This window comes from Apteryx rowi, unplaced genomic scaffold, assembly GCF_003343035.1.
Source record: "Apteryx rowi isolate R43461 unplaced genomic scaffold, aptRow1 scaffold_556, whole genome shotgun sequence".
Classification (NCBI taxonomy): Eukaryota; Metazoa; Chordata; class Aves; order Apterygiformes; family Apterygidae; genus Apteryx; species Apteryx rowi.
In genome coordinates this window covers 82,989-94,315 of record NW_020450823.1, presented here as the reverse complement: position 1 = coordinate 94,315, position 11,327 = coordinate 82,989, and the positions used below count along the sequence as shown (strand labels likewise).

The following is an 11,327-nucleotide window of genomic DNA, read 5'->3' as shown; positions in this document are numbered from 1 at the left end:
AATAAATATGGCATATTTAATTGTGCTCTGCTCCACCAAGATGCAACCTCCTTCATCATCTTATTGGTTATTAGCTCAGTATCTTCTTGCTGGATTGCCATAGCACCATTCTCCTACACAGCATTTTCCCATCTGCCCTATCTTGGCTTCAAGGTTTGCTGTAGCACTGAAGGGCCTGTTGCTGCAAATGCTTTCACTTGGGAGATATCTCATTAAGTTAAATGAGTATAAACTGAAACATATGTGCCAGCACTTCTCAGACTGAGGACAGTTAATATGAAGGCGTGAGTGCACCTAGTTCAGCTCCCAAATGCAAGAAAAAGCTGGCTGGAATGTGATTGCAGCTTAAATGACATTTAACAGCATTCAGCTGACCAAACAGAGTGAATGGGACCTCCTGAATAGTAGATAAAATTGCTCTAACTGCTCTAGGGGTTCCTGTCTTCTAGCAATGTTGTGGTTATTTACTGAGCTCTGGTCTTGTCATTTTTTTATAGCATTCTAAAGGACAATAAGAACTGCAGAGAATAATTTTGTTTTCTTTTAGGAGGGATCAATTCAGGATTTTCAGGGGCTGTGGGTTGTTTTTTTTTTTTTTTACTTTTTAGAGTTATATATATTTTCTTCACTGACTATAGAAGATTAACATCCAAATTGTGTGCAAAACTTAGTTTTTTGGGTTTTTTTTTAATAGTTAGGTGGTGGTAGTACATCTTGATGTACTTTGGTTCCCTCACACATGCATCTGAGTTTCCTTCCATTACTTCTAGTTAAAAATACTTTATTTGCTGTAAACCTTCCCTCTTCTACTTTGCTGTTGTCAGATAACTCACATATATGGATTTGAGGCTCCTAGGCTCGGAATATTGTCTATGTGAACGTTGGATCTACCCAGATGGGAGTGGATTGTAAGATTCTAATGTTAATTTCTTACTTCCACATGGTTACTCTTTCCAGATCTTGACTGTCCTGATGAGCATCCTTGAATTTCATTTCTGTCTGCATTTGAGTACCATATAACAAAAATTGAATATAGGTCACTAGGTGAAAGTCACTAGAGACCATTATTAGCTTGTGTGACACGTGAGAAGGATTTGTGATATTGGCAGGAATGCTTTATTGGGTGGATTATGGGGGGATTTTTCTGTATCATTTTGATTGAGGATGTAGCATGCCAGGGGACAGCAAAAGCGGGGCTGCTTTGCAAAATAGGACAAGCCAGAAGCCAGTGCGACTCCAGCACAGGCACTGATAGTGCCATCAGCAACCAGAGCAAGTCCTAGAGTATCTAAACAGGGTGGACAGAGCAGGGTGCTGATAACAGGGTTCACCGACAGTCTCAGACCAGGCAAGGTGATGAGTCAGGTCCAGCATCTATCCAGGGGGCCTAGTCAGGAGCAGTAGGAGTTGGGGGCCACAGACAGGACTGGAGACGAAGGTCCACAACATAGGTCCAAGGTCCATGCATGAGACAGTCAAAGACAGGGCTGGGCATAGACACACTCACAACATGGGTCTGGATGCCCAGGCCTGAGCTTAAAAGTAGCTCGTGAGGCAAAAAGCAGCAGCTGTGTGGGTAGAGGAAGCTGGTCAGGACTATTAAAGCTTATCAGGGCTGGAAGGGGAAAGAGGTTGCTTCTTAGGACTCTTCTGTTTATAGAAACACAAGCCTGTTTTTCCTCAGACTTTGCCAGCCACCACACTGGTTCATGTGAATGTCCTAAAATGTGAGGAAATGTTTCCTGAAATAATGGCTCCTACTGCGATGTGTGGTGTCATTTGGGGGGAGGGAGGGAGCGTTAAAAAGTACTGTTAAGAGTTTTTATGGCTCTTCAAATGCATACAGCTGTGAAGTTCTTATTTATGCATGCAGTTGCCTCCTTCCTGTAGCCACTGTGTTATCATTCAAATAGTTGTCTCAAGCTGATTACATAGAGGAACAGGGAACAGGCAGGGTTGATGTTTGAGTTGTGTTCATTCCTGCTGATGAACATAAAAAGGCCATTTCTCATACAGTGTTCTATTCTGTGGACCTTCTTTGCAGATCTTACCAGAAGAGTATAGGCATCTGGCTGACAAAATCTACCCTTCTGTTTAAAACAAATTTCATGGGAAATCAGGTTATCCCCATTACATAATGGAGGGAGAGAGCCTGACTCATGAGTAAGTATCCACTTCATCCTATTACAGTCTATTTGGTTCCTTCTAATTGTATGTGCAGTTGCAGGTGCTAAGAAATGGTAAGAGGAATTTTACTAGTTTCTGATTAACATTGTATAAATTTAGTCAAAAGCATGAAACTTTAGTCAAAAGCCAAAAAGCATTAAAGTCAGTACAGATTTGCTCATGAAATTTGGTGATGGGGCTAAAATTTAGCTAAATTGCTCACGTGTAGAGATAATGGAGAATCTGTGGGCTATTTCAAATGTAGGAAGTCAAAGAAAAACAGTGTATAAGCACTTATTCTTTGAAGCATAAGGTTATTGTTAACCGTCCCTAAAACACAAAAAGCCTGACACCGGGAAACTAATGATATACCTGTGACAGGGAAAAGCTGATCTTTGAAACAACTAGTTAAACAGCGTAAGAGTGCTGTTAATCACAACAGTGACCTTAAAGTTTCCTACCTCAAAAAGAATTCTAACAAGCACATGCAGAATTTAAGATAGAACAAAGATAGACCCTAATAAATGACTTACCAGCTTATTTTCCAGAGTCAAAGTTGAAAGAGCAGGTTCTTAGCTTTTGAAATGTTTAACTAAATGGCCTCTGATTTAGAGTGGCAATTTCTATGCCCTGCCTTCTCAGATACAGACACCAAAGATCAAGTTGAAATGGCTATGGCATTGATATGGTATATATCAGACTGCCTGCATGAGAAGACCTTACATGAGCACACACTGATTTGATCATGTTGCCTAGTTCTGTATCCCAGTTGTGACATCAGTGATCCTGAACACCTTTATGTATTGCATGAATTCAGGTCAATTTGGAAGAAACAGATATTTCAGATCACATGAACGTTCATGGCACATTCACAGATCTTGTTGAGGATTATAACTCTTCATATGTCACTTAGTTTGAGGATAGGCTTTGTTTTTTTTCTTAGTTAGGCATAGGTTTCAGTTCTCTTGGAAAGAGAAGCATAGCCATATTGTAGCCTGGACCCACTGACTTTTAAAAAGACAATCAGATCATCACATCCTGCTTTAACTGGTACAGTGGGCTCAATCCCCATCTTCTGTATGTCATCCCTCTAGCTTACCTTGATATACTGATGACTACTACCAGTATAGAACCTGCAGTAACAGTCACTTCAGGGCATACACAGACTAAGAATAATGCTCTTACGAGTCTTATGAGATGGCTGGTAAAGCAAGTTTCCTTCACTGCTCCTGCTTAGTATAGCTATTTGTACTCAAAAAGGGGAAATAAATGGCTGGGGGGGGGGGGTGAAGCCCTAATGCATCCAGAAAATACTGAATTACTTGTATTTGAGATGAAAATCTAAATTACAAGAAAAGCAGAAATTTGTATATCTTAACTGGAGAAGTGCATGAGTTTATTAGGACTAAAAGCATTTTTTTTAATCCAGCTAAAATTATTAACATAAATAGGCTGGAATAAGCTATGCCAGGTACAATGTAAATGGGAATTAAAGGCAGAATATTACAGAGACAGAAAGCTGGAGATACAAAGATAACTAATTCTTCAAATATATTAAAGTCAAAAAGGCTACACATTGCTTTCTTTGGTGTATTGGTTCTCATACTTGATCTTGCATTGATGTAACTGAATGCAAACACTTAACACAGGGAAAATATTTTACAGTTGAAATCATGTCTTCAAATAGACAGGTTCTGCACAAAAGCATGACTGCATGTAAACTGGAGTTAAAACCAAAGAGTTCTGCAAAAGAACAAAGTCCCTCGTATGTATTTTTGACTTTATCTGCAGTGGCTAATTGCCTCACTGTTTTCTGTAAGTGTGCAAAATGGTGCATGCAATACCACATCAGCTATCAGATTAAGAGCAGCAGGAAAGTGCCACTTTATTGCATATATCTAGTCATGGTTATTTTGTACAGGGCATGTACCAACATGTCATAAAAGTCTTTGTCAAAAGTGACTGTTCTACTTTGAGTAGGAGGAATGGTTAAAAAAAAATGGTGAGTTCAGGTGCCTTCCTGGGACACTTGTTCAGAAAAGAGGTGACCTTTGTGAAATTGAAGTTCATCAACTTGATACTAAAGTTGGGGGAAATAATCACGGTGGCTTCCGAAAACTTTACTTAACTCAAGTGGATTTTCTGATGCTGTCACAGACTAACATTATGCTGAGAGTGAGTTAAATTCAGGTACCAAGAAACACTGTTCCTATTTAAAAAACAGCAGACTTCTACTGTCAAGTAGTTAAACTGTCCTAAATAGAAATTAGACTGTGGAGATCAAAACTATCAAGATATCAAGAGGACACTCAAATGGAAAATTTTCCTTGACTATATTGTGCTTTGCACTTAGCACCTTCTCAGGAGCTTGAAGCTCTTAGTATACTAATACTACTGAATTTAGCCTCACATCATCTGGTGAGGTAGGTAAGTTTACCCTCCATTTCACAGATGGGAAAACTGAGGCAGAGTTCTGAAGCGACTTGCCCAAGGTCCTAAAACTTGTCAGTGGCAAAACCAGGAACAGATTTTTCAGAAGTCCAGATCCCAGACTTCTGTATGATTAAAGTCCCTCCCTACTAACACAAAGCAAGCAATGCATGCAACCTTTTTCCTCCTGCTGCTGTAATCATGATGACACAAAGGAAGTGAATGATTTTTCTTGATTGAATTCCCGCATTCTTTGGCAAAAGCACCTGGTTCTGTCAAGTGCTGTATTATGCTCTTTGCAAAGGTGTTTCTTCTGAGGCACAATAGAAAAAGGTGGTTTCTCCATGGCAGGGAGACTGTACAGGTCCAAACAAAGTAGAGTCTTATTTATTGCAGAAGACCTGCTGCTTAGCATTCTTCACACGTTCTTCCTCCTTCAGGTTCTTTTGCCGTGCATGTTTGCTGGAGATCAGCTCCACATGTTCTGAGGGGAACCAGCCTCTCTCCCTGTCAGAAAGCTTCACTCCTTCCATCCATCCTGTGGGTGTGGGAACAAGTGCAACAGGATGAAAAATAATCAGAGAATTTTCCCTTTCTCTTCCCAACAAGCCCCTTCTAAACAAGAAGTCTAGAGCAAGGCCCTAAGATCATAGAGATTCCCTTCCAGCTTCCAAATAAAATAGCTTGAAGATTAAAAAGTCTGTTCTTCCTCCCAACCCAAGAATCAGGCACGAGACTCTTTCTGAAGTCTGATTGTGTTATCAAAGCTTTGCACTACCAAAGTAACTCCCTACCCCTAATTTAAGATAGCTATGTTCATTCTGCTCACCATCAGTGCTGCTCTGCATAATCATGATGATATCTGCTTTCTCCAAAGCCAGCTCGTCATTTTCTCGAGCCTTGTATGTCCTTATGCATTGAACTTGTGGTGCATCTAAAGGGGAAGAAAGATCATAATGGTGCACTAGGAAAGCAATGGTAAGCCTGTGTGCATCAGAGATAAGGAGCTACTCAGACACTGAAAAGCAAAGAACTGGAAGAGAGATCACTGGTCTTCTACCTAATATGAGGAGTAAAAATGGGTAAAACAGGTGGCAGAACCTGGCACTGAGAGAAAGCCTGTGAGTAACTTATTTCTTTATGAAAAGGCAAATGTTCCACCTTGGAGTCACTCTTGGATGTTCCACCTTGCAGTGACTCCAGCTCTTCTCAGCCAGCCCACCCGCATTGGTACGATGGCCAAGCAGTCTCACCAGGGCATTCCAGGAGGTCCAGTTCCCCTCGCGGAGGAGCTAAAGCAGAGATCCACCGCAGCTTCTCACTTCTGGAAAACATCACCATGTAGATGTCAGAAGTCAACATGAGAGATAGCAGCCTGATGATGGGTGTGCATGTATGCGTGTGCATGCTTGCTTGCAGAAGGGATCAGGGAGGGGGCCTCAGCTGAAGCAGGGGAAGTGGAAATGGAAAAAGGGAATGGGAAAAGACAGAAAACTCCTGTTTTTGGAGGCTAAAGGTATGATATAATGTGGTAGTGTAGTGTGAGCAGCCACAATGAGAGAAGAGCAAGGTGGTTCATTAAAGGGCTCACACTACAGCAGGCTGGAGGATGAGCTTTGAGTCCTCTACTCAGCAGCTGCATTTGATATTCAGCATTCAGGTAGTTGAGACAACACCTTCAGGCCGTAGGAGGCTGTGGGATTGGGATATACCGAGGGTAACCTTGAGCTCTTACTGTGTCTCTGTACGGAACAGAAACTCCACTCTCTTGCCCTGGTAATTCTGAAGTAGAAAGAGACGGAAGACATTTTTGTTTGTTCCATGCAGTTTCATCTCACACTTCTCCCCACGCACATCTGAGAAAGCAGCATGGTCAAACACAACAAAACGTCCACCCCTGCAGGTAAAGAGGAAGTACAAAACCAGCTGTTAGTTTTAAGGTGATAAGGGTTAAGAAATGAGTCCATGTAATTTCCTGATGTCAGGAAAGCAAGAAGCTTTTAAAGAATCCTCATCTGCTTCAGACATCTTAAGCTTTGTTCTTGCTGGAAATCCTATTAGAAATCCAGAGAAAAGAGAGGGGATTTTTCTTTAGTCTTAATGAAAAGGGTAGAAATACTAAGCTCTGTCTTGTCAGAATTTTGATAGCTTATAGTTAAAAAAAAAAAAGTATTGTTTCAGTCTTGTGACATACCAGTGATTTGCACATTCACTGGTCTTTATACTGTCTTTAAGGAAGAAATTATTTACCACTAAGTAAAATTAGAATAAATTCTTATCATTACATTCTTTCACATTATAGAGATGGATAGACAGAAAGAAAGTGTTGCACTGGGGACCAGAAGGTATGTTGTTATATTATCATATGCGGTAATTAAGAGTAGAGAGTAGCAGGTTCCACATACTTTCATAATACTCATGTAATGTAGGATTAGGAGAGTGACTTGGCAAATGCTGCCACTTGCTGGCAGGCAGAGGGAAAGGACTTTCACCAAAGCACAGGTCCAGATTTTTAGAAGGAGTAGCAAAAATTGCGTTGGAGCACTCACTCCTTTGGCCGGGACAGGAGCAGGCAGTCATTGAAGAGATGTAGGTAGATGGGGCGGGTGGTGACTTTCCATTTTGGACTCAGGGTGTTGAAGTCCAATGCTGTCAACTCACCACACTTCACAAGTCGCCTTGACTGTGAGATGAGTGGGAATATCTGCAAAACAAAAATGAACATTTATGTCAAGAGTGCACAAGGAAACCAGCATCCATACATTTTGGATTTGCATTTGCACCTTTCACTAGTGTAGTGCTTTTATCTCTCCAGCTGGACGGCAGCAAGTCATGGAAGGAGCCTTCAGCTTAAAGCTGGCACAAGTGATTGGACAAGGAAAGTGTTGATGAGGAGCTGACCTGTGTATGATACCCTGGCTTCTCAGTTCTGTATATGCTTGAGAAGGAGAACAGAAGGGAGGACACTTGACGTTGCAAGGGAAGAGATAAAAGACATTTGGCTATGGTAATCTGGAGCAAGGCCCAGGGAATGGACAAGCTCACCTTGCACTCAAATTCAATTTTCTGGCTGAGGTAGATCAGCTCTTCAGTGCTCTTCATGCGCTGGACATTTTCATTGCAATCCTTGATGAGCTGCAGAGGAAAGGGAACAATCAGTGAGGTGGGAGCAGAACTGCTTGGTGGAATCAGTCGGGGGGACCCTGAAAAGTCAGCACAAGTGACACAATCCCTTGGGCATCGTCCATCTGCACAAAAGTATTTTTTGCAAGAGCGCATACTAGGCTTCTCCATATCCACAAAGATTGTCCTTCTTTCTTAAGGACTATGTTCTTCAGATGAAGTCTCTGTAAAAAGTATCGTTTTAACTTTAGGATACTAGGGAAGGATAGTAGAGACTTCTCCTTTCAGGTGAGGGAGGTTGAATTGCTGGTCATTCGGAAGCGGCTTTTACTATAGGCTGCACTGTAAACATACAGAAGGCTGATCAGATAATCATTAGCCCCCAGTTTTCCACAATCCAGTTTACGTAGTACCTCTGCAATGAAGCAAAGGTACTTCAGTCTTTAAGTTGCCTAAGTAGCTGACTGAGGTGATATAGGACAGCTGCATAACAGTATCTGAGTACATGATATGCATACCCAAAAGGGAGGAAAGAAAACAAAACAAATCCTAGAGATATGGCTGTCTTGAACACAGCTGGAGCCTGTGGAGGATTCAATGTATGACATCTTACCCACCTGTCTCAGACTGCAATGTTATGCGAGCTGTGCAGCAGGCAGATGCAGTTGTAGGAGTTTTAAGGAAGTATGCATCATGTTAAACTGCTCTGTAGGTTTGCAGTGGAGAATAGGGGAGGGATTGTAAGAAAGGGAGTAACACTCCAAGAAGGTCAAATGATAGCTAGATGGAACATGAGCTAGCTGGGAACAAGTTTCCTTTATGCTGCTGTACTAATTCCAGATAACAAGTTGCGTCTTGACAATTTTGAATCTTGTCTCCTTAATAAATAGATTAGGGGAAGGGATGCAATGGACAGAATGGTGTCTTGCCATGCCCCCCCCCCTTTTTAAAAAAAGCAAGATTTTTTTGGGGGGGTAGGGAGTGATAGCTAATTAAAAACAAAGGTAAGGACCACGAAGGGGGAACAGTGATTAGGAGACTGAAGAGAGTCAGCAAGTCCTGAAAAAAGTAGTTTGGTATCAATGGTCCAACATTCAGTTGCATCCCAGCTGGCTCCTTCTTTAGTGTTCTCTGCTCAAACCTACCAGTGCACATGCAGGAGAATCACATGAACACACTAATTTGTTACTGGTGAGGATCAACAACAAAAACCCTGACAATGGTGAGGATCAATGACACAGACAGTCACACTTAGCTGCCCTGCAGCTGGGTGTTGGACAGTGCATGGCTATGGAGAATGGATTGATGGCCTTACCTTTTCAAGTGCATCATAAGCTTGCGTTGCTTGCACTTCCTCCTCAGATCCAGGCCGGGTTCTCTTCAGAATATTCTGCAGGAGAATGCATACGTTTTTCATAATGCAGACAGGAAAAGCTAGATGCATGTCTCTGGGAGGGGGAGGAGAGACAAAGAGACACCAAGGTGCCAGCCTAAAGGAAGGCTAAAGCAGTGGTAAGTGATGAGATATGGGGATAACAAGACCAAAATCTAAGAGATGCAGAATGTAGCTGACAAGCTGCATTGAACAGGGCATCCCTGAAAATTCTCATAGACTTAACTGTCATGTACAACAAGTTACATGGCATGGGGAAGCAACCACTAATCCAAGCATGAAACAGACTTAAGTGCAGAACTGTTCTTTGCTTGATACTCCTTTTCCTCTGTTCCAAAAAGGGCATGAATAATCAAAAAGAAGAATTTCACAGAAAGAGCTCAAAACTGATTTTTGGGGGTCTTGCTGGTTGCTTGTCTGGAAGGCTCCTGTTAATCAATATTGCAGGCAAAGAGTAGAGACAGGCTGCCTTCCAGAAGGGAAGCCAAGGAATAGTTATATTGTTTTCCTAGCAGGATGCCAAATTAGTTCAATAAAATTGAAAGCAACATGTTCTGAGAAGACTCTAAATTATTTATTGGAATACAACTGAAATAGTGTTGCAGTAGAGTCCTAGCAAGTATACAAACTGCACTGGCTCATAGGGGCTATCATATCCAATTCATGGTGCTACTCTAACACACAGCAGACATTTCTACGCTGCCAAATGGGTTTGTTTTTGCAAAGGCATATTAACAACGTAACAGTGGAGTGGCTTTAGAGCATCTAGCCAAATGTATCACAGATGCAATGCTAAGGCCTATATGCAGTCTCTCCTCACAGTGCTTGGAGCTTGCTCATATTTATATGGCTTTCAGACCTGAAGAAGGGTAGCTTGAGAGAAGTTGTAGGAAAGCAGAGAACCAGCAGAGTTACCTGTAGGAGGAGTTTGAGTCGAGTGATGCGCTGGAAAGGGAGGATGAGGAAGGATTTAAGTGAGAGGCGCTGGCATACTGGATCACTTTCCAGTCTCTCCAGGACTTGCTGGAACCCTGCATTTCCATTTCTGTGGGGGTGGTAAAGAGAGAAGATATCTAGGCATCAGAACAAATGATTACTCTTCCTAACACAGGAGGAAAAAAGAGTGCCAGATTTCAGTGAGTGCTGGAGTATCCAAGCCACTGGGGTCAGGTTTTGTCCATGTGGCAGGAGATGTCAAGAAACTGAGACACTCTGAGGACAAGGGAGCATGGGTTTCTAACAGCTATAGAAGGAAGGCAGTACAACTGCAATTATATCTTTCTTCTTTGGGGCAGAAAAAAGGCCAGAAGTAACATCCGTGTTGCACTTCCCCCTACCAAAAGGGCACCTTTCACAGAGACAGTGGTGGTTGGTGTTCTTTCCTTACACTGAGTGGTCCAGCCCCAGCAGCTTTATCTAGGGTTTAGAAACAGCTGCCTCCCCTCTCTTGACAAGGTCAGCAGCAGAACCAACCCTGCTGTGCTTATGAATGAGCAGAAGGTTGCTACTTCTGGGAAGAGCTGCCTTCCCCCCAAGTTATAGTAGATACAAGGCTAATGGTATGTGAGTAGCATCTACTACCAGAATAGCCAATCCCATCTCCTTGAAGATATGGGGAGGAAGGTTGCAGGCCCAGTAGAAGTGCCTCACAAGCAGCTATCGGGCCCACATTGCCCTAGACAGTATCCTGGAGGTCCTTTCCGTGTGGAACTGAGCCTTGCCTGAGGGGAATCAGTTGTAAGACAAGGTCTCTGCCAGTCAGCAGCACCCAGAGACAGTGTTTGAATGGCCTATTGTGAACAGTGTCCTGGAACAGATTTTCTGGAATCAATATAGCTTCATTGGAATTGCGTTGTTATGGAGGGAAGCAGTGCAGAAGTATTCAAAAAACCTTGTTCAGGACTGGGCCCATGCCTGAGCAAGGCTTGATTGTGCCACTGGGCATGGAAGAGGAGAGCAAGAGATCATCCATCATCTAAAGCAAGAAAGACCAAATGTGTTCTCTGGTGCTAGGATTTTCAATCCATTTTAAAGGTTCCTGGATGGCCAGTTTAAGCATGCTGGCAAGATGCCCACTTTTCATAATTTTCTTTTTCACGTTCTTAGTAGTCTGAAGAACACAGATTAAAAACCACTGTCCAGGAGAGTCATCTTTGTCTTCTTAAGGAGGGGGAAGACGGACGGATGGGGGGGAAGACGGACGGACGGACCGACC

At 42.4% G+C, this 11,327-nt stretch overlaps 1 protein-coding gene across 1 annotated transcript in view; it reads right to left on the bottom strand.

Moving 5' to 3' along the window:
• Positions 1-4,979: 4,979 nt before the first annotated feature.
• ARHGEF5 (Rho guanine nucleotide exchange factor 5) overlaps positions 4,980-11,327 on the bottom strand; it is a 16,780-nt gene continuing 10,432 nt past the window's right edge. Inside the window, exons 8-15 of the mRNA XM_026081612.1 lie at positions 10,028-10,157; positions 9,035-9,109; positions 7,642-7,731; positions 7,146-7,300; positions 6,332-6,493; positions 5,850-5,920; positions 5,426-5,530; positions 4,980-5,134 (exon numbers count right to left, since the gene is read on the bottom strand). Coding sequence (XP_025937397.1) covers positions 4,980-5,134; positions 5,426-5,530; positions 5,850-5,920; positions 6,332-6,493; positions 7,146-7,300; positions 7,642-7,731; positions 9,035-9,109; positions 10,028-10,157 — 943 coding nt within the window. The remainder of the gene's footprint in view (positions 5,135-5,425; positions 5,531-5,849; positions 5,921-6,331; positions 6,494-7,145; positions 7,301-7,641; positions 7,732-9,034; positions 9,110-10,027; positions 10,158-11,327) is intronic.